Consider the following 22,260-nt stretch of genomic DNA (forward strand, 5'->3'; position numbering starts at 1 on the left):
GATCGCATCAGAACTCAAACAGGCTTAACGTGGGGTGGCTTTTATTGATTTTTATTTATTTACTTAGTTATTTGTCAAGAAAGTTTCAGTCCACAGGCTATTTGTTTAAGCCAGGTAATTTCTCTTAGGAAAAATGTTTTTCTTACCTCCTCGGTTAAGTGGAAAATTAATTTTATGCTTTTAGCTTACCTCTAGTATTAGATTTATTTCATTATGTCTACTTCAAATATAAATTATTGGTCCTTTTAATCTTATTAAAGCCATAGCAAAGAGGTGTATTAATACTGGAGGTTTTTTTCATCCTATACCAGGCAAAAAACCCTCATTCTCAAGCACTCACTGGTTGCCGTTATATATATTTCCTCCTGTCTTTTCTTTTTCTTTTTTCATTGCTGATAATATCTCCTTGTGTATGTTTGTTGGATAATCTAAAGCTATCCTGCAGCTTTACATTGATGCTTCCTTATATTTGTTTTCTGGATTTGGATGCAAACATCGTTTGGTTAAAGCTTTGTCCTTTACTTGCTTTTCTTCGTATTTTGTTGGTTTTTAAAGAACTGATATTGGGTAAATCCAGCGATCTTTGGGAGGGGAGATTTTTGGAAGCTGGAGTGCTGGATCTAGTGGCAGGAGGAATTTCCTCTGCAGTACTTTGGTTAAATCCCTCCTACACTGATGCTTTACTGCACCATTTAAAACAAAGCAAGCAAACAAAAAATGAAAGCTAAAACAAAATTGCATGTGGAATGTTTCAATTTTAGCTTTCATTAATTATTCTTACATGGTAATATGTTCCCCACTAGCCATGTTAGGTGGCTCTGTAGCCCCCAAGAAACATCCCTCCGTTAACTTGACTGCCTTTTTAAGACTGAAGTATGAATGGCAGAGGGGAGTATCTCTAATGGGTTCAATTATCTGGGATGTGAGTGTGGCATGGAAGTTGTCATATCTTCAGTTCTGTAGATAACGCATGGTTTTAGTAGCCGCTTATGCTTTAAAAGCTGAGATTCTCTTTTATATCGTTCATATCAGTTGGGCTTCTTTTTCCTGCTCCTTTCAAAACACAGGAAATCGTGTCTGTTTACTCAGCTGTACGCGCTGGCTTCATGAAATAATGCCTCATGCTTCTGGCAAAGGTGGTGGGGTTTTCTTCTGGGTTCATGGATGTATTTATGACAAGTTTTAAGTGAGTAACATTGCTCAACTTCACTAGTAAACAAAACTTTCCTGAAAATACTTATTTTTAAAGCATATTTGATTTTGGTGAAGTTAAATGAAGCAGAAATAGTTAAGAGCAATGGTCTGCTCCCTTGAGCAGCGTTCCTGCACTAACTCGAGATGACTGACCGACTTGAGCAATGCATGTTGCCTCTGTAATTGAAACACTGTTTCCTTTTTTACTGCAGTTAACATGTTGGGTTTTCCACATTTCCTAGAAGAAGCTTATAAGAGCAGCAGTGCCAAGACAGCCCACGTTTGTTAGCCTTTTATTTTTATCACCACTAGGGGATAATTACAGTTGCCTACGGGAGAACTACAGGAGTGGGGCTGAAATATCGGTGCTGCCCTGCTATTCCTGCTGCATTGCCAGGGCTTGTGTCACCTCGTTTAGTCCTCGGTGTGCTGTTCCTACATGAATTTACCCAATTACTTTTGAACCTGTAACAATATTTGATGCCATAGCATTTAGTGCAAAGCTCAACAGCGATGCACCGTGTAATGCATCCCGCTGCTCTTTCACAATTCACAGTCTTTTAATGGCATGCCTCGTCCTTTTAATGCACCAATCAGCCCTATTCATGGTGTTTTGTTTTTTTTTTTTTAACTAATAACTTAGAAAAACTTTATCATTCAGTTCATTAGTCACTGAGGCTGCCAAGTCTTCATTTGTTTCATTTTACGTAGCACAGAAGCTCAGTTGTTCAGTCGCCTCTCCTCCCTTTGCCAGTTCTGTCCTGTCTTTTTGAGACAAGGGAAAAAGCACATGGTGTGGAAGTCGTACTATTGATTGAATGCAGTCCCAATAACTAATTTCTAATTTCTCTTTCCATTTTCTGACATTTGATGTGATTTTATTTTATTTTTTTTTGGACTACTAATGAGCTTGCTGCTGATGACACCGTAGGAGCAAGGACTTAGGGCTGGATCAGAATAATAATCATAATCAACCTGGAGCCTGACACTGCACGTGCTGGGAGACACCCACCCACTTGCCCCCTTCTTGCATTGTTTTACTCTGCTCTGGCAACAGGGTTTATAACTCCGTCCAAAATGAGGTTTAACCCCTCCTCCTGTTGCAAAAGGACTAGGCTTTTCTGATGCCTTTGTTAAAATATATAATCAAAAATGGTTCTGTGAAAATGTTTGTGTCGTTCCTACAATGAAAAGTGAAGAAAAAGTCAGGCTAATTAAATGATTACAAGATGACAATATTTAGAAAACTTTGGTTTTATTTTTGCCCTAAGGCTAATGATTTCTTAAAGATCTCTGATTTTGAAGCATTCTGCAGGCAATCCTTTTTTTTCTATGAAAATGGAGCAGAACATAGGGTGCTAATTAGGCCTATTATAAAAGATGCTTGCCCTGGGTTGATTGTGAAACAGAAAATCAAGAGGCAGTAGAGCATGACGCATTTGGAACTGACACTATCGCCTGCAGCGTGGACTGCATTCATAGATCATATGTTTGAGAAGATGCAGCAAAGGGGGCTGAGGGATGCCTGCACTTGTAAAATATTTAGAAAGAGGAGGAAGAAGAGGTGCCCTGTTGGAAATACCGTGTCTCATATGTACGTTTGGCAGTACCTGTGGCCACGAGGCTGTGTCTGATGGTTTTAATTACAAGTACAAAATTAGTGTTTCCTTTGTGTGGCATTTTTGAGCAGTGGTGTTTTTTGCTACTGAAAGTCTTTAATAGGAGAATGAGATCCTGAAATCTTCAATTTAATCACAGCTGTGGTTTTTAGGTTTGAATAACATACTGTAGCATCAAAAATACATCCTTGCTAATTACTAAGCATATTTTAGGAATGGTATAAAATTGAAAGAACTTTAAGAGCTACTTGTAAATGATTTGGCGGTTAAAAAAAAACAGTGGCAGGCACGTGTTGTACTGCAGTCATGGTCTTAACACTGGACTTAAAGTTTGTAATAAGTGGAATCATAAAGAGAATGTCATATTTACTTTCAGCTTTTTAAATTTTTGTGACCAGAGTCTTTTAAACTTTACTACTGTAAAAATACAAGATTCTTGGAATACAAAGGTATTTGCTTGTTTTTGTTTTTTGCAGGGGAGGTTCAGTTACACTGTAGAAAGTTTTCAGCATTTTTGTATGATGTAAATAGATGAGTTTCTCTATGTAACTGTTAGTGGTTTTCTTTCACATTACTTAAAATAGATGCAGGATTTGACAAACACTAAAAAAAGAACAACAAAAACACTTCATCTTTCTAGGAAGATATAAAGTCTAATTGAAAAAGGAGAAAAGTAGATCCAAACCAAACCAGGAAATAGATTCTTGGGTCACTGGAAACTGTGCCCCATGCAAGAAGCAAACCTCTTGGCATGGGAGATGAGTGTTATTGCAGAATCAGAATTCAAATTTATCTTGGATTGTAGAAATCAATTTGTTAAAGTTTTAAACTGTTTTCCCCCCTTTTCTGATCTATTAAGTGTAAGCCATGCTTGTAACCATTTGCAGGAAATTTTAAGTTTAACTTTGTTTCTTGTTTCTAGATCGTGCATTCTCTATAGAATGCCTTTTTCTTTTCAATGGTTTATTTTTAGATGTGCATTCATGACCATGCCTCTCATGTCTGCATGGCAGAGCTCTTCAAGAGAACAAAAGAAATGGCTGTAAATTGGAAGGAGTTTTCCAGTGGTGCCTTCTGTGGTGGCTGCCAGCACACCATCATTTCCTTCAACAAAGGCAGAAAAGCGGTCATGTGCTTTGTTCAAAAGTAAAAAGAAACTGCACATAGAAAAAGTAGTTGGAGAAAGTCATACTTTTGTGGGGTTCAATTGAAATTTAAGACAAGTCCTGAAATGAAGCAAGTCGAATAAATGAGAAATGAAGTACAGAGGATGGATTAGGAACAGCTATGTGCAAATTCCCTGATAGTACAAAGGCCAGGATCATACGTATTTGTCAGTGTGGGCTGTATTTACAACTGGTTTGGGGTTGTTCTTGTGTGTTTTTTTCAAGTGGCCGTTGTTTTTCTTAAGCGTTTGTTTTGCCTCATGCAAATGTGATGTTTGCAAGCACTTCAAGATAGGAATTCGTAGTTGAGTCGTGCTAACAAGCAGCGGGAATGCCTTCACATTAGAGGCAAGTAAAGCAGAACTTTTCATCATTTTCCTAGAAATTACTCTTCTCTATTGGTTTCTTCAGTCTGCTGTAAAGTGTGGAGACTTTTTGATGTAGTGGATATGCTATATTAATGGTTTCCTTTTATTTTAAGATAAATGTTTATTCTCGGTGTTATGTTTTAAATGTCCATTGCAATGGAAATAAGTATTATAATCTTATTCATACCCAGTTAAGTTGTACTGAGGATGTTAAATGAATTGCAGAAAAATTTATTGCTGCTCAGTATTATCTATTTAATGGGCCATTAGGCCTGGCTATTCTCTGTTTGAATATTGTATAATATTAAAAGAAAGCAAATGCATTAGACTCAGTTGGGGCATTATCTTGTTACAGATATTTATGCCATTTAAGGCAATACCTTGATCCTATGAAACTACCTGCTCTCATGTGCTTTTTTATATACCAAGGCTAAAATTGCGTATGAATGTGCTTTTTAAGAAACAGGTCTGCATTGGTGATGAATAAATAGAGGCGTGGAAAGCAATCAAAATGTTTTCTGAGATCACAGCTAAGGTTTGAAATTGCTCAGTTATTCCCTGGGGGTAACTAGACTGTGTGGAACTTCTCAAAAATGTGATCGGTGCCATGGTATCTCATGACCTTTAGGCATTTCGTAAAGTCTGCATCTTTCAAAAGGACCTTGTCCCTCTGAAGCATGAGGTGCTTTCCAGATGTTTGCCATCCCTACCTGACTTAGTAAGTAGCACTGACCTGACTGAGATTTCTGCTTTTCCTAAATGCAAGAAAAAAAAAAAAAGCAAGTTTAGACCTGAGATGCTTTTTTGATGTGAATTGAGAGGATAGATCACAGCATCGCAGAACGGCTGAGCTTGGCAGGGCCCTCTGGAGGCACCTGGTCCAAGCCCTGCTCAAGCAGGGACACCCAGAGGAGGCTGCCCACGACCACATCCAGGTGGCCTTTGAAGGTGTCCAAGGAGGAGGAGATCACTGATCTCCGATCTCCTCAGGTGCATACTGCCTATTGTCCAGAAAAGCTATAGTGAGCTTACTGCTAATTATCAAGGACAATAAAACATTGGTTTTTGAACGTCTGTTCATTTCTGCAATGAATAGGACAACCTTGGTAATAAAGATGCTGCTGTCACTTCCCTTTACATCTGCTGTTTGTGGCACCACCATGAGTCCAGCCTCCATGAGCGCTGCTCTCATCACTTCGTGATCCACCTCACGGTGGTGTTGCCCTTCTGCTCTCTAAAGAAATCTCTTACGCCTCTGTTTTGGCGTAAACATGCGGCTTGGTTCTGGGACTCGCATGTTCCTCAGCAGCTCACAGCCATGTGCAGCCAGAGACCTCAGACAGCACCGAGGTGGACAGAAGCGAAAGGGTGCGGGGTTTGTGTGCGCCCAGCAGGTCCGGCAGCACTCAGTGCAGGGGCTGAGGGCACTGTACAGGCTGCTGTCCAGAACAGATACTTGTCGTTATTCAGTAACTGTTTTGACTTTGGGATAGCAGAGTCCTGGATAATGTATCCATCTGTCACTTATTGCAAAGCCAGGAATTCGGATCTCCTGTTTCCATTTTCTTAGGAATGCTGTGTATTGGCAGTTCGGTCTGCTTATGGGTATGCCAGCATAAACCAAACGATTTTAGTACCTTCTTATACAACTTCAGTACCCATATAAAAATAATTCTGACATATTTAAGAGGTGCTAATACTATCCAAATTTTAGCATTTCTCTAAGGAAAATTACTTGTTTTTATTTAGTGATGAAAGTCCAACACAAGAAGGTATTTATATAATATGAATGAAATGTTATCCTCCACTTGCATTGCCCAATTCAGTAAGGCAGAGAAAAAGTTGAGTATGTTCCCAAGGTATAGCATTCTTAAAAAAATAAATAAATAAATAAATAAGTGTTTTTAGCATTTAGCATTGAACTTTTAGCATTTGTTCTTCTTTGATGTTTATGTTTGCTTAAAATTCAAATGGCTGTGGTCACAGTTGGTGAGGTAGCTGTATGTAAGGACAGTAGTCTAAAGGTTCTCTGTTGCTTCTGTTTGATAGAAATAGGTTTGTATTTTATAGTTTTCTCCATGTTACTAGTATTTTAATGTGGTTCTTTTAAAGGACTTCATTATGGGATCCCAATAACTTTTGTTATAAAGCTGTATCTTTTATATTTCTGAAATGCTCTCCCCAAATACATACCTAATGCTATCTAAAGGGAAGACGTGTGTGATAGAAGCCTAACTAACTAAATTTGCTGCAAGCCCTGAAAGAAGTAAAGGTGATGCTGGAGTCCGAGTGCTGCAGGACTTTGGTTTGAAAGCTGCGGGACTTGCTGAGCCTCCACGTCGGGCCGGTGCCATCCTGCAGCAAGGCAGGAGGAGGTGAGCATGTTAGCAAACAGCAGCGCTGCTCAGGCAGGCAGACACTGGGCAAAGCAGCAGCACAGAGTCCCAGCAGCTTAAGCATAAGGACTTAAAGACTGAGTGCTACCCAGTCTGGAAGCGTAGAGATTTTAGAAAATGCTTGAGTCTTCTATTTCAGAAAACAGAGATGTATCTGCAGAAAATATATACTGTAGTCAGTCTGGCGTTAGCTTTCAATTGAAAGTAAAGTAGGCACAAGGAGTAGATGAACTGCCAAATAAAGATAGTAAACAGAAGTTTGCCAATGTTCAGCTTTCTACAGTGAGTTTTACACTTAGCCAGATATCCAGTCTTAAGAGAGAGACATTTTTTTCCTCTTTTTGGCTTTACACTGGGGTCTAGGGGAAATTCTTTCAGACAAATAAATATACTTGAGTGGGTCATAATCTTTAATAAGTACAATAAAAGCCGTGGACAAAAGCAATGCAAGACATGATATCAAGGAATTGAGTTAGAAGAGTCTAGAATGCAGTATGTAAAATAATAATAATAATAAGTAAGGTTAAAAAAAAATGTTTCAATTGAAACAATCTACAATTTGGGGGAACAACTACCAAGTGAATGCATTTCATTTGTTCCACAAGGGAACGATTGCAAAGCAATGTGTGTTAGCTGAACCTGCTAAAAGAGTAAATTCTCTCCTGCCTTTCTGCAAAACATTTCCGTTTTAAAGTCACACCAGTTCGGTTTCCCTCACAACTACTTTTGAATGTAACTAGCCTTTCAGCAAAGGAGGAGAAGGCAAGCAAGCACTGAAGGATTGGAAATGATCTATTCTGGCCTCATGAAACCTTCTTGTTTAAATTAAAGGAAGAAAGAAAAGCTTTCCAGGCATCAGGTGCACCAGCTCATCTCAGACCTGTTCACCTCAAGCCTGTTCCTGCTTCTTTTATGGACACTTTACACATTGTGGGGATTTTTCTGTGGGCAATCGGGGTTCACTAGAATAGGCACTGAGCATAAGGAATGAATGTGTGTGCAGCCGCACGTCTTACGGCTAATAAAATGTAAGAATTGACAGAGAAGAAACTGATTTTCTTCAGTGCCAGTGTTTAAGTTCCATGACGGTTGATTTAAATTATATGGTTTATTTCAGCACAGGATGTTTTTAGAGCCGTGATACCAGACCTGTAAAATTAATGTTTTATTTTGGTAAATTTCTTTGTATTCAACACAAAAATTATCTCCACAGTTGAGACTTAGTGCTGTTTTAATAGTTTCAAAATACCAATAGCAAACTAGATCAAAGAAGAGACAGAAAACCTTAAAACCTGGATCGACTTGCTTGTTGAATTGCGGCTGGCTATTTACCCTGTCCCGTCATGCTGTATTTAGAGCTAAGGGATTAGTAATGGGACATGAAAGTTTGTGATATGCTTTAGCTTGGAGGGTGAGATGTGCTAAATGAAACATTAAAGAGTTCTTCTGTGCTTCATTCTGTCCTAATGTGAGTTGTCAGTTAATTTTTTTATTTTTTTCTGGAAAAAGTTGAAATGTATTTTATCAAACTTAGTCATTTGTAAATACTTTGAACTAGAGCAACGGCTTTTTTTTTTTTTTCTGCAGTTAGGTTAAAAATAGTATATCCTAGGGACAGAGGAAGCAGCTGTGTTAAAGTATCTGCGTATTGCTACGTTTTCAGGATTTCTATTAATGATATAAAGTCAGTTGAAATGACATCCATTACATATTTGTCCAAGCAAGTGGAAAAGCAAAATAAACAATGTGGTGGTAGAGAATCCATTGGAATCGTGTGTGTTGCTGCGTGTCTGTCCTGGAGGTGATATCTGTCCTGTGCCCCAGTTACTGCTGTGATGCATATACCTCACACTGAGCAGCGCCAAGACAGTGAACTCTGCCTACCTTATATATCTTTACTGGCTTGTGCTTCATATGTACACAGATAAAATAGGCATCTTTTTCAAAACCTTTCGACGCTCTGAAATACCTGGTAGTTTTTAAGATACTTTCTCCATTGAAAGGAGAAAAGCTAGACCTCTTAGAAGATAACTTCATTTATTTCACAACCATAAGTATTCTTGCAGTAACGCAGACAAATTTTCCCAAAGGAAAGAAGGTAATTATAAATAAAATGGATGATATTTAAATCTTTCTTTATTAATGCTTACACTATTAGAATACCAAATGCTACACTGCTACGCCATATGGCTTTTGACTTTGTCTTTGATTAAAAGGTTAGAATTTTTCCCCTGTACAAGTTTGTTCAGCATTTCAGCATACACCTTGAGCCAGGATTGTATATTAAGCTCCTAGAAATTAATACAGAATGTGGTAATCCTGTTGTGCACCTTGTTAGCACTTTTTCTTTGTCCTTTTGTGTCTTTTGCTAACCTTTGTTTTCCAGTTATCTTATGTAATTTATTCTGGACAAGTCCATTAAAACATAATTTTAAATGGCTATTACAAAATATTGTGTTTTATAATGAAATGTCATTAATATTTTAATAATTATTAAAACCCAACTTTTCTATTTTAAAAAAAAAAAAAAAACAAATCTGTTGTAAGGATCATCTTCAATTTTAGTAATTTCTGTAAACTGTTTTTTCTTTTAGTCTTGGATATGGCCCGACATGTTCCTCTCTACCGCGCGCTGCTAGAATTACTCCGTGCTATTGCGTCCTGCACATCGATGGTGCCATTGCTGCTTCCTCTGTCTGGAGAAAACAGTGAAGAGGAGGAAGAACAGCTGGAGTCACAAGCTTCTGTTGGGACCCTGTTGGCTAAAATGAAGACCTGTGTAGATACCTACACCAACCGATTGAGGTAATCATTTTTGTCATCCCTAACCTTTCCTTGGCTGTGTTTTATAATTAATGTGTTAAGAATATAAAAGTGAAAGAAAACTCAGTTCCATATCATTTACATATATACAGTCCTGCAGTCCAGAGTGAGAACATAACATATACTTGATCTAGGTTTGTGTTTAATATGCATATTTTCTGTTTTATTATGCTACTTACTCGTAAGCGTAATAATTTTCTGCTGATGAGAAAGAGGAGTGCTGCTCAAGAATCTGGGAGCTTCAAATCTTTCTAAAACTTCTTTCCCTCTTAGGGAGGTGTATGTCTTGTTTGCAGGACTCTGTATTTCCTGCTGTCAGTCTGAAAGCAGGAGAATTCCTTGGAAGCACTTACACATGCCTGTTCTGTAAAGAATAGAACTGGGGAAGGTGAAACCAAATGGTAGTTCTTACTGGGTTTCTTTTATATGCTATTATGCTGCTTTATCCATCGATAATGGATTCCCCATCAGAGGCTGACTGGTTAGTAGAGGAGCCTTTTGGGTTCTCTCACAAAGTAAAAGATTCAGTTGTTACTTGTAGTGAGAAACCTAACTGCACGGAGACAGTTGAGAATTGTTGACTAGTGATATTGGTTGGTGCTAAATGTGAAAAGCCTGTTTGTACACATGGCAACTCTGCAACAGTTAATTTGTTAATGCACACGTCAGAGGTGAGCTGGGACACTTGAAGATGATTTGATGTTACAAACGGATGCCCTGGAGCCATCCGTGCCAGGCTTTTCAGGTCTTCACTGCCTTCTGAGGAACTTCACATTTGACATTTCTTGTCAGGCACTCTCGCAGTCTGGTACTGCAATTAGAGAACAAATGGAGAAGTGTCTCAGTCCCCCTTCTCTGCGGTGATGCCATCCAGCTGCATGAGGGATGCAGTATAATGTCATCTGCACAGGCTTGTTCTGCATGTTCTCTGGACTTCAGCAGACTTTTCAAGCCTGTTTCTCAAGGAAACCCATACAGACAGAAAGGACATGAGGACAGTGTCTTACGGTAACCATCAACTACTTTTTAGGTACCTCCTCTTATAAAATGAAGGCAATAATAAGCAGATTCTCTTTCAGGGAAGCTGTGAACCCAGACTCATTGGTAGCTGCTTTTATTCCTTGATGATTTTGGTGTAGTCCATAAAAAAGGCAGTTTTGCTTTGTTAAACCTGTTACCTGTCTCAGGCTGGTTGGGCCATACATCTTGGACAATAGTAAGATTTAGACCAGCCATCTTTTTCCTGGTCTGTTCGGTAACAACCAGTACCACCAAATTGTTTTTTCCTATCAATGTTCAGTCACCGAAAATTCAGAGCAGTCACAGACTGGCTCTGACAGAAGCAAGGAGCCGCTGTGTGCCTCCCAGCTCCTCGTGCCTCTGGGAGGTGCTGGAGTTGGCACAGATTTCACAACTGACTTTTCATCTCTGGATGTCTCCAACCTTCCTGGTTTTCAGACTTGAGGATTTGTGTTGGTTTTTGTTTTAATGGATGAGTCAAGTTTTTCTGCCCAGACTGAGGGTATTAGAAAAGCAAATTCTGCTGCAATTCAGATTTCCATTCTTTTGATCATTTTCTGTCTCCAGGAATTAACAGGTTACTTGCTTTCAATATCAAGCTGACTTGTAAAGAAACAATATTCATCCTTAACTTAACTCCATGGACTTAATTGCTTGTGAATTTCTGGAGTCCTTTTTAACTTTGATTCCTAGTCTTGCATATCAAGCATGTAATACCCATGGTGGGAGAAACAGAATTAGGAAGAACAAGTAACATTTCTTTATATTGGTTACCAATCCAAGAAACATCAGCTTGTGCTTTGCTGGCAAAATTATGTAGATCACAGTATATGTAATCTTAAAAGAAAAAAGAAAAGAAAATCATAATTGACCTCTGTGTAATCAGTTTCCAGTATAAATATATGTGTAAATCTCTCCACCATGATTACTTCTGTTGTTGTTGTTAATCTGGGCATCTGTTGGACAGCCTCAGATTTAACAGGCATGAAAACCTCTGTCTTCTCACATCACTTTCCGAAGCTGAAGTCTGAAAAGTTTCTTTGTCAGAATGGCACATGACCATTGCTATTTGTAAGCTCTTTTTATTTCAGCAAAATAAGATATGATGTTACTAGTTCTTCAGTGTTAGCTTAGGATCTGAAAACTAAGAATAGCTCCTCAGGCACAATCAGTATTATTTTAATAACTTATAAATTTTATTTTAAATTTATGATTGGTTCAGTTACGTGTCTATATAACTTCCTTGTGTTATTTTGATATATCAGCTCAAAAAAATACCTTGTCTTTCCCTGGGTGGTTTAAGCATAATAGCATTTGTCTTTAAAGCAGGGTAGAGACAAGGATGGAAACACCAACATCCTGAACAGCCTGGAGTCATTGGGGTGGAAGGTTTTAATTCTCAGCCTTTTAGCTGAAGGTTTGCCAGCAACATAAGCAAGTGTTGGCATGAATTTCTTAAATGGGACAATCTGCTGCCCTTTTTAGGTCAAACGCCAGAAGAACAACATAATTAGGGGATCTGCTTTCAAAGACAAAATTTTCCTTTATCTGAACAGCAGCGCTACTTGCTTGTCTACCAAATGTCACTTACATGTTGGAACAATACTGTCCACTTTGATCAAGGGGGACAGTTCGGTTTTGGATTCCAGTTAAGCATTTGGTTTTGTTTACTTTCAAATGCCATAGCACTATGGGAAAATCAGAAAACCTCAGGATAATGGAGAAGACGTTTAGGTATGAGATGCTCATTCCTAAACTTGATGAGGCAGGTAGGGTAGATGAGGCATTTTCCTTGCTATGGCTTTTCATTGTCTTCACTGTTACATTGCAGAACTTCTTTGAGTAACGGTGCATTTTGCAAACAGTTTCCTTTCTAATTGGATCCTAAGAATCCGTATTTTTTATTTATTTTTTTTTTTTAAGACAAAGCCTCTGTCACTTTTTTTTGATGCACTCTCAAGGTCCTGTTCGGACTTAATGGTTGGTTGCAGGGACCAGTCCTGCAGCCTTTACTGGTTTGAAATGCTTCAGTTTAGTGTCTGTAAATACAGTGCTTGAAGCTCCAAGGAGTGTGGGGAGCCACCTCAGAGGAGGCTGTTTGCTTTTGTCAGTGCTTTATTTGCAAAGGCATAGTCCCTTGCTTGTTTTGCCTAATTTTATTAGATGGGTCTAAGAGTCTGTGGAAGGAACATGCATGGTTGGTGCATGTGGAAGCCTACGGAAGGTGGGGGGCATAGTGCTGGTGGCTGCCATGGTTGCAAACCTTTTCCCAGCAGAGTGACCGTCAGCATAAAACTGAGTGGAATTGCCTTACAAGCAGCATCTCTGCAGTACAGAGGGGCTGAACGGTTCGCTGCCTTTACTTTGTGAATAATTTGATAAATGTATCACTCCATATTACCACGTTTACCTCTAAGTACCTGGCATGAGTGAGTAACTATAAGTATTGGCTTTAAAAATTAAAGTTGCCTTGGGAGTGTATCGTTCATTATTCATTTATCACAGCGTGAAAAGAAGGCTGTCATCTTCCAGCACAAGCTAAATTAATGGCTTAAATTATTAGCATGTACACTGCTGTCTCTTCTAGCAAATATATTAGTTACTGTCATCCCTTTAAACACAAGCTGACATGAGTTTGTCTGCATTTCTTCAGTGGTTGAAAAGCTGCAAAGGGAAGGTTTTAAGTCCTAAATAAATATTTGGCTGCTCCTCCACTCTGAAAATTGTAACATTTAGATAAAGGTTTGGCCTGCATCAAATAACTGAGACATTTTGCTCCACGCAAAATCTTGGAGGAAAGGAATACACGGTATGACAAAGACTTGTAAATATTTTCTAAAAATAGAGAATATGTACAGCAAGATAGTTACACGGTTATATTTTCTACCCTAGTTTATTATTTATGGATATTATTTGTTTTTGTTTCTTTGGAATACCATTGAAAAACATGTAATTGGAGCTCAGGAATTTGATAATGCTGCTAGTTTACCTGCATACATAAATTTATATGCAGGCTGCTACAGTGTGGGGAAGACTAGAAGGATCCTACTGCCCTTATCACTTCTGTGAATGAGGAGATGAAATATGATGAACCAGGAGATGAACCAGAGTGTTTTTTTTTTCTCTTTAGCATACAAAATATCATGGGTTTCAGATTGTGCTAAGAAATAGGTTTGGGGACCAAAATACCGTATTTGGTGTTGCTGCAGATTTGTCTCAGGAGTAATGTTTGCACGGCCCTGAAAGTCCTGCTTCTCACCTCCAAGACCAGACCCGACAGAGCCGTGTTGTACACACACATTACTCAGGATCCATCCAGCAGGCTGCTAGACCACAGCAGGCTTCACAGTCTTTCTCTGTGTGTACCGAGATTCTTCTGTGCACCAGTTGTATGTGAAGCCTGCAGGGCTTTAGATTATGTTTGTCTCACCCATTTCATAACCATCTTTGGATGGAAACTGTATAGACTTTTATATTTTCCACACCAAGTTTATTTTTAACCTCAGAGGTAGAGTGAAAATATCCTTTGTGTGCTCATGTGTTCGCTGTCAGTATGTCTGTAGGAGGTCTTATGCATGTGCTTAAGCATTTTGTCTAATGAGACCAGTACCTTAATGTTTTGCTTCTGAGACTAAGAAGGAGGAAAAAGCTGGTAGTCTAAATTGTAAAACCACAGGGCAGATGAAAGCCTTACAAGAGAACTGGAAAATAAATTTGTAAGAATGAATACCACTTTCTGTATCTGGACCAATTACATTTTCATTGCTTTTCAGGCATCTTTCTCTTCTGTAAGCCAGTTGACGTTTTATTTTAACCAAAATTTCTCCAAGGGTTCTGTAGCAAAGAGCTTAAGCATTCTACATCAATAGCAAGCAGTACTAAATCCATACACCTTTCTTGGGACTGATGGCTGTAGCACGTCTCTGATGACTGTCATGTCAGGTATCACTGAGGTTTAGTGGACTTAAATATACATACCAGACCTTAATAGGCTATTTAAAAAATCTTAGCCTAGATTTCCCCAAGGGAGAAGACAGCGATAAGGATTTAGGAAAGTGTAAATGGGAGAGGCAGCTGCTGCTTCTTTTTCTTCAACTGTTTCTTAAACTCTGCACTGTTTGGCTTTGATGCTTTCCTCCTAGCTGGGAGTACTTTGAAGTTAAGTATTGCTTGAAGTCAGCAGTGGGCTGACATCAGGTTGGATTAAATCTAGAACAAGGAAACTGGACCATGCTGCAGTAATGAAGGTTGTTATTAATGTGCTCTAGGCAATTCTCGTTTGATTAGGTATGGTACAAAGACGTTCATTATTAATATAATCACCTCTATTGAGTACTTTATTTATGCATGTTCATATATTGAGTTCATTATTTATGCCTGATGTCAGTCTAGATCAAAATACAGAAAGCATATTGTAGTTGATAGTGGCTAAAATATAAGTTTGGAACATCAAAGCATTGCATTGCTAATTCTTCTTGCATAGATAGCTTGGTTTTGCTTCTGGGTATGGTAATGGGAAAGAAAACCAGTGCTTCTTGGCTGTTTATCTTGATTGAATCTTAAAATGAACAAGTGCTGTTAAAATTTTACAGAAAGTGGGGGAGGGGGAGAGGCTTGTTAGCATAAAAATCTCTATAAGTTTTGCAGGATAACAATGTAAATTTGTGCTAGCTCTTAAATTCCCAAATTCTAAAATAGTAAGGTGTTTAAATTGACATTTGAATTTGCAATGCATCAATTATAAATATATAATATAGAAGCCATCTACATTTGTTAGACTTAGAATTATGCTACATTACATTGCTTGATTAAAGAAAAGGTCTTATCTTTTATAGTCCAGAAGAGAACTGCAGAGAGAGAGAAACATCATTTTTAATTCTTGTAATGCCTACCTTGTAGTTCATAGGCACAGTGTGAATTTTGACTAGACGATCAATCTCCTAGCATTTTACCATGAGCGTATTTTAGAAAATTGTTCGTGTATTGTGGAATAGGAAAAAGTACCATATTATCTATTTAAGTATTGACTTTACACCAGGATCTGCGTGGGTGGATGAAGTGCACATTCATGACATGATTTTTATTATATTGATTTTGGAAGCTTCTCTAACACTTTATGAAAGTGTGCAAACATAAAGACAGTATGCAGCATAACTACCGGAATTACTAAATGGTTGTAGCAAGAAACTAGTACAGTTCTACAGTGGGCTTTGTCTTCACATTTTTCCTCTTCATATCAGTTGTACTTTGTTTGTCAAATCAAGACCGTATGTTCACTATTGTCACAGCTGATTGCTACATTAAGCAGCATTAACCTGGATTAATTAACCTGGATACCTGATTAACCTGGAGATACACAGAGACATTCCATTTCAGAACATTGGCTTTTAGCTTGATCTTTGATATTTTCCTTGTTGACATGCATTCTCAGTACTGTCTAATTTGTTGAAAAATTTTCTCTCATGTTATATCTTTTTTTTTTTTCCAATATTAACTAAAAAAAAAAAAAACAGGTCTAAAAAAGATAAAGCTAAAGCTGGAGTAAAACCAGATGCATCTGATCAAGAACCAGAGGGGCTCACACTTTTGGTACCAGACATACAGAAGACTGCTGAGATAGTTTATGCTGCTACCACCAGCTTGCGCCAGGCAAACCAAGGTAAAATAGAAATACCTTTAGAAATACTGTGTAGTGATTATTTGTAATGCGTTCGTGAGCAGATAACTGAAACATTGGGTTCAAAGCAAGAGAAAAAACTTCCTCCTGCCCCCAGTCACCGACTACATTTTCAAATGTAGTCATTTGGACCCTTGTGTTAGTCTTAAATGTTAAAAGCTGAATATAGAATAATTCAAGTAAGTCACACATCTCACATGTTTCAGCACAATTAAGTAGTGTGTCTTTTTTCTCATCAGAAGATGAGGTATGTGACCATTAGTAGTAAGGCTTTTGGTATGAGAAGCAAGCCTTCTGAATTAGTATAAGTAAATGCACAACAAAAATATAAATCATGGATTGAACCTGCAGACAGTCAAACAACCATCTGGTTGTCTAGTAAAGAAAACTAAAGATTAAGTAGCTTAATTAGTAGGAGCAGATATTATCAAGGAGTATATAACCAGCTCCTAATTTTGGAGAGTGCATGAAAAATACTTGCGCGAGTGTCCATCCACACAAGTGTATGTCAGCCTTGCTTAAGAAAAATCATTAGAAGAATCAATAAATGAATATTCATAACAGCAGTAGTCATTAATTATTTCTGAGCTGAGATAACGATCTTTATTTACTTTAAGCTGTTCAGGTAATGAAAAGTTGTAGTTAGAAAAACAGATTTGTATGCTCTGAGGGATCCCCAGTTTTCAGAATTCTCTGCAGACACTATCATGAAGTGTCATTTCAAGTTAAATAATCCCCAAATGGTTGGCGTACCTGTCTCAAAATTACATTATTAACTACAAATAATCATCACATTTCATATAACAGAAAAGAAGATGGCTGAATACTCCAAAAAGGCGGCTGTGAAGCCCAAACCTCTGTCTGTTTTACGCTCTCTTGAAGAAAAGTATGTGGCTGTCATGAAAAAACTCCAGTTTGGTAAGTTGAGAAGTGTTAATGTTTGTATTTTAGAAAGCAGATACCTAAGAAATATGTAATCTTTTGCAATTAATCCTTTTTTTTTTTTTTTTTAAGTGATTAGCTTTTTGCATATGTCACGACCACTGATACTTTTTACACATTGAAAATTATACAAGTCTGTATTTTCAGGTTACAAACTAATGTGCTCATTGAACAAATATGGAACATATTATGCATACACTAGATGAATTCAAGGGACCAGTCACAAAATTCAGTGATGGTGTCCATATTTTCATTTCTGTAATGATTTGTGAGTTTTTCAGTCCTCAAATTCTATTGCAGTATTAGTAGTGTTTTTTTAAACTCTTATATGAGTTTATATAGATGTTTGTTAAAAGTATAACTTTTTTAATGGAATAGCATTCAGATCAAAATGTGTTTTTAAAGTAAAATGAAACTGTTGTAAACTCCATTCTGTCCTTTTACAAAGCTTGTTATGTTGTATTTGGAAAACATGATGAGAATTGGTTCTCATTTTGGCCGTAAAGGGAACGTGTTCAAAAAAATTCGAGAACTACTACTAGTGTCTCATCTAAATAGAGCTATAAAATTATTGCAGAAACATGTTTTACAAATTTTTTGAACTGCAGTGCATTTGCAATCACATTTCTTTGCTGTTGTATTTGTAAGGGATTTTCCTCCCAAATGTTTTTGGAATTGTATGCCAAGAATGCGCAGATAGGAAAGTTTGTAATGGTAGCCTTGCACCCTGACAGCCAAGCTGTAGATTTTGCATTGTAAGTGACAAAACAAAATTAGCTATAAGTTTTTATGATCTTTTAATAACATTGCAACCACCACACAATTAAATACTGTTGGTGCTCTGTTTCACGCTGATTCTATTATTAGCATTATTTTGTATTCATAAGTATCATTGTATGCCTGGTCTGGAGTAACTGGTAGCTTTCCAAATCAGAAATGGCGTATGTTGGACAAGTTACATATGAATGCTTGTACATTTGCTGCAGGAATTCATTCGACCCAACACTGGTAATGCTTTGTTTTCTGTGAGCACTGTTAACTCAGAAATACATATTTTCATGATGCAAATTAAACTTTGCTGATTTTAATACTCAGAATGTTAAGGCTGATCCATTAGTAACTTCACTGTTTTCCTGATGCAATAAAATTTTCTTCTCTTCCAGACACATTTGAAATGGTTTCTGAAGACGATGATGGAAAATTGGTTTTTAAAGTAAATTACCACTACATGTCTCAGGTAAAAAATGCAAGTGACGCCAACAGTGCTGCCAGAGCCCGACGTCTTGCTCAAGAAGCTGTGACTCTTTCAACATCACTGCCTCTCTCATCTTCATCCAGTGTTTTTGTACGTTGTGATGAGGAGCGGCTTGACATTATGAAGGTGAAGTTATTTTTATTTCCCTCTTTCAGCTGGGTGTAGAAGAAAAACCAGAAGTATTTCATTTAGTCTGATCCTGATTTCTCAGTAACTTAGTTGGGGGGTGGGGGGGGGGTGTCCATCTACCAACTAAGGACACTTAACTTTTGTTAGCCAAGGAGACTTAACAGGACACGGTTCATTCTTCTGCTGTTCTAAAGTGAAAAGTTTTGTTTTGTTGCTCGATTGTGGTCCAATGGTATCTTTGCATACTACAGTTTAAGTCAATTAAAAGCAGTAGGTATGGAGAAGTACACTGAATGTCTCTGGGCCTGAAGTCTGAAGACAGAATTGAATTAGTAACACGCAATAGGAGGTAGAGTTAGCTCCTTTCAGTTTGCTTTCCATTTGTAGTCTGTCTGAAGAAATGGACATTAGCTGAGAGCTTCACTTACCCAGAATATTGAAGTGAACAGACTGATAGCCTGAATATGATGATGATGCCTACAATGTTTTCTGCAAAGTAGCATGTGGAAATTAAATGTTCCATATAACTTAGAAAAATCTCAACAGGGTTAAAAATGTAAGGGTTCTTTTTAAAAACTGTCTTCTTTTTCTTACAATGGTAGGTTCTCATTACTGGTCCTGCAGACACCCCTTATGCAAACGGATGCTTTGAATTTGATGTGTATTTTCCACAAGACTATCCTAACTCCCCTCCACTCGTGAATCTGGAAACAACTGGAGGCCACAGTGTGAGATTTAATCCAAACCTCTACAACGATGGCAAGGTAGGTCAACTTTGCTCTTGTGCACAAGGAAGTGAAACTGATGAAACTTGTCTGTTTTTGTTCCTTTGTGGTTTTGTGTCTTAACCATGATAATTCTGAACTTCCAAGATTAAATAGTTTAAGAACGGGGGACCAAAGGCCTTCCTAGTCCAGCATCTTGCCTTTAGCTGTAAGGAAGAAGTCATGACCAAAAAGGTGATTTTTCTAGAGCGAGGCATATTTTGTACTCGATTTGGTAAACCTGGCAGTGTTCCCAAATGCAGGTCATTCATCTGCATGCTTTGTGGTAGTGTGGAGACTGGGCTTGCCATCTTACAGCTGCAGCCAGCACTGGCTGCCTGTGGGAGAGCTTTAAGAAAAGGGCAAGTGCTGAGCAGCACGTTCCCAGCCTCCAGCAGTGTAACAGGCCCCTCAGTGAAAATGGTGGCCACTTTGTCCAGTGACTTTTGGCAACCTTGCATGTCTTCATCTACAGTGCTACATAGGAGTGAGTTCTGCAGCTACCCACTAAGTGCTATAGTAGCTCCTTTTTTGCTAAAATTCATGAAAATTGGCTCTTAAATTACTATTGATTAAAATACACAGGTATGGGTATTAGGCTGAGAGAGGTGCTTTGCACTCTCTGATTTAAGAGGTACTCGTTTGTTTTTTTTCTTTTTGCAGTCAAATGAACAGCCACTCCTGATGTACTGGAGAAAGGTGTTTTGTTAAAGCTGGTCTTCAAACTGAATTGAAAAGCAATGTAACTGTTTCAAATGGGAATGACCTCTTTTCTGAATTATTTTAGAGATAATTTATTTTGTAAAGCCTTTATCAGCTGGACTAGACCAAAAATCAAGTAATTTTGACTTAGAAAAAATGTTCTTTTCCATCATCCTTGATAAATTAACCAGGCAGAAATCTATTTTGGCTAGCTGAAGTAACCAGAATCCTTTCCATGGGCAAAGTATGCTTCAAATCAGCTGCAACCAAATATACTTGCCAAGTGCCTTGTCTCTCTTGCCATGCAGAAGTGATTTTTCTTAAAAGAAGAAAAAGGGATTCCTTAATCTCGGTATCCTTTTAAAAAAGAAAATGTAACTCTAAAATAAGGATGGAATAACTGTTTTGCTTAAAAAATACTCAAAGAATATTAAAAGCTGAAGAAAATTAGGGGTCCCTCCCAGCACTCCAGTCTCCTTGTATGGTACAGTTCATTCTGAAGGTTGCAAAAACCTAACAGGAAGTCAAGCACATACCAGGGAAATGCAACTTGTATTTATACAAAAAATAAGCACACAGGAAATTTTATAAAACTACAGAAAGCTGTCTGTATGTCTGCTCTGAAGTCTAGACCCACAAAACAGCTTTGCCTGTACCAGCGTAGCATTCCTTCAGCCTTTTTTAATGCAAAAAAATTATCTGCAGACCAATGTTTTTTCTCATTTTCCACTCTTTCAAGGGTTCCCCTTGCTCACTGTTTTCAGAAGCTCTCATGTTCCTTTTGAGTTTTACAATGGGTTTTCTTTTAATGCAGACACAGAATGTAATTCAGACTGGAGAGTCATGGCGCATACTCTCCTCTAAATTTCTTCTATTTTGTCTCATTACATTCCCTCACTTTGATTGTTCAATTTTGTGATAAGGTTGAAGGACTCTGTAGGCTTCACTGCAAAAATCCATATCGGTCATAAGAGTTAATGAATATTTTCAGTTCCTTGTTAGTCTGTGCAAAAGAGAGCACCTTTGAAATGCTTAAGCAGAATGATTTTCTTTAGAAACAATAATTACAAGTGTTAAAAAAGTATTGAAACAGGAATTTAAAAAATCAGATATTCATGATTCATTTATTTTTTGGAGCCACTAGAATCAGTAGATTTTACTTGAAGAAAAGTAATTTAACTTGTTTTGTTCATTTATTAGCATGCTGTTTGTCCTTATCCACATTATTTTTACGTGCTTTCACTTCAAATTAGTATCATAGCAAATAACTTAATTCTAAAAGTCAAATATATGCAAAAGATTGTCCAAAAAAAAACCCTAAAACTTAATGTAGTAACTAGAACTAGGTTATTATATTTGTCTATGTTATTAATAATATCACTTTTTCAGGTGTGTTTAAGCATACTTAACACGTGGCACGGAAGGCCAGAAGAGAAATGGAATCCCCAGACGTCAAGTTTTTTGCAGGTGAGCATTTCTTTCTCTTCAGTGATCTGTCAGTCCTAAGAGTTTCTCTTCTCGTGCTTTTAAACCTGAATTTTCTTTCTCAAATAAGCATATATATAAGTCCAGAAAGTGTCCTATTGTGACATCGTTTCTGTCACTGGTAGCAGCAGTTTCATCTGAAATTGTCTAGGACATATTTTTCAAATGGACTTGAGCTTGGTCCACCTATATGTTAGGTCAACAAGCAAGGTCTGATCCAGCAGCTGTTAGTAAGAGTTGCCATCTGGAAGGTAAAAAGCTGCCACAATCAGCCTGATTTCCAAGGAGTCCAGACCATGGGAGAACAAACTCGCATCAGATTCACAAGTGAGGGTAGATGCATTTACACACTAGTCTTCAGTGAAGAGTGAAAAAACTGTGGGGAAGTTCACAAAAGTTAGATGTCGTTTAATTGTGCTATTACAGGGATGAAATTAATATGTTGCGAATGTCCAGCACTGAGTCATTCTCAGTGCCTCTTTAAGATGTTTGTTTTTTTTCTTCCTCATGTAAATGTCCTTTCATTGTACCAGCAGCTGTGATGGGATCTGTATTTACTTACATCCAGGCAGTTATATTTAGCAGCTACAATCAGACTATACAAAACAGTAACATGAATTTGTCAGGACCTACACTGAAAACACATAATATACAAAACTTCCGGGTCATGTCCTTGTTCAAACTTTTTCTTGTATCTGCAAATGATTATGGTGCTGCAAG

The 22,260-nt window shown here is 37.8% G+C and overlaps 1 protein-coding gene across 4 annotated transcripts in view; it reads left to right on the forward strand.

Annotated features, from left to right (window-relative positions):
* Positions 1-22,260, forward strand: part of BIRC6 (baculoviral IAP repeat containing 6) — a 176,039-nt gene that overhangs the window by 143,584 nt on the left and 10,195 nt on the right. For all 4 annotated transcript variants that reach the window (XM_084283516.1, XM_084283518.1, XM_084283517.1 and 1 more), the window contains 6 exons: positions 9,338-9,548; positions 16,100-16,245; positions 17,071-17,181; positions 18,369-18,586; positions 19,192-19,353; positions 21,445-21,522. In XM_084283516.1, the coding sequence (XP_084139642.1) occupies positions 9,338-9,548; positions 16,100-16,245; positions 17,071-17,181; positions 18,369-18,586; positions 19,192-19,353; positions 21,445-21,522 (926 nt within the window). The remainder of the gene's footprint in view (positions 1-9,337; positions 9,549-16,099; positions 16,246-17,070; positions 17,182-18,368; positions 18,587-19,191; positions 19,354-21,444; positions 21,523-22,260) is intronic.

This window comes from Netta rufina, assembly GCF_964035555.1.
Source record: "Netta rufina genome assembly, chromosome: 3".
In the NCBI taxonomy this organism is placed as follows: Eukaryota; Metazoa; Chordata; class Aves; order Anseriformes; family Anatidae; genus Netta; species Netta rufina.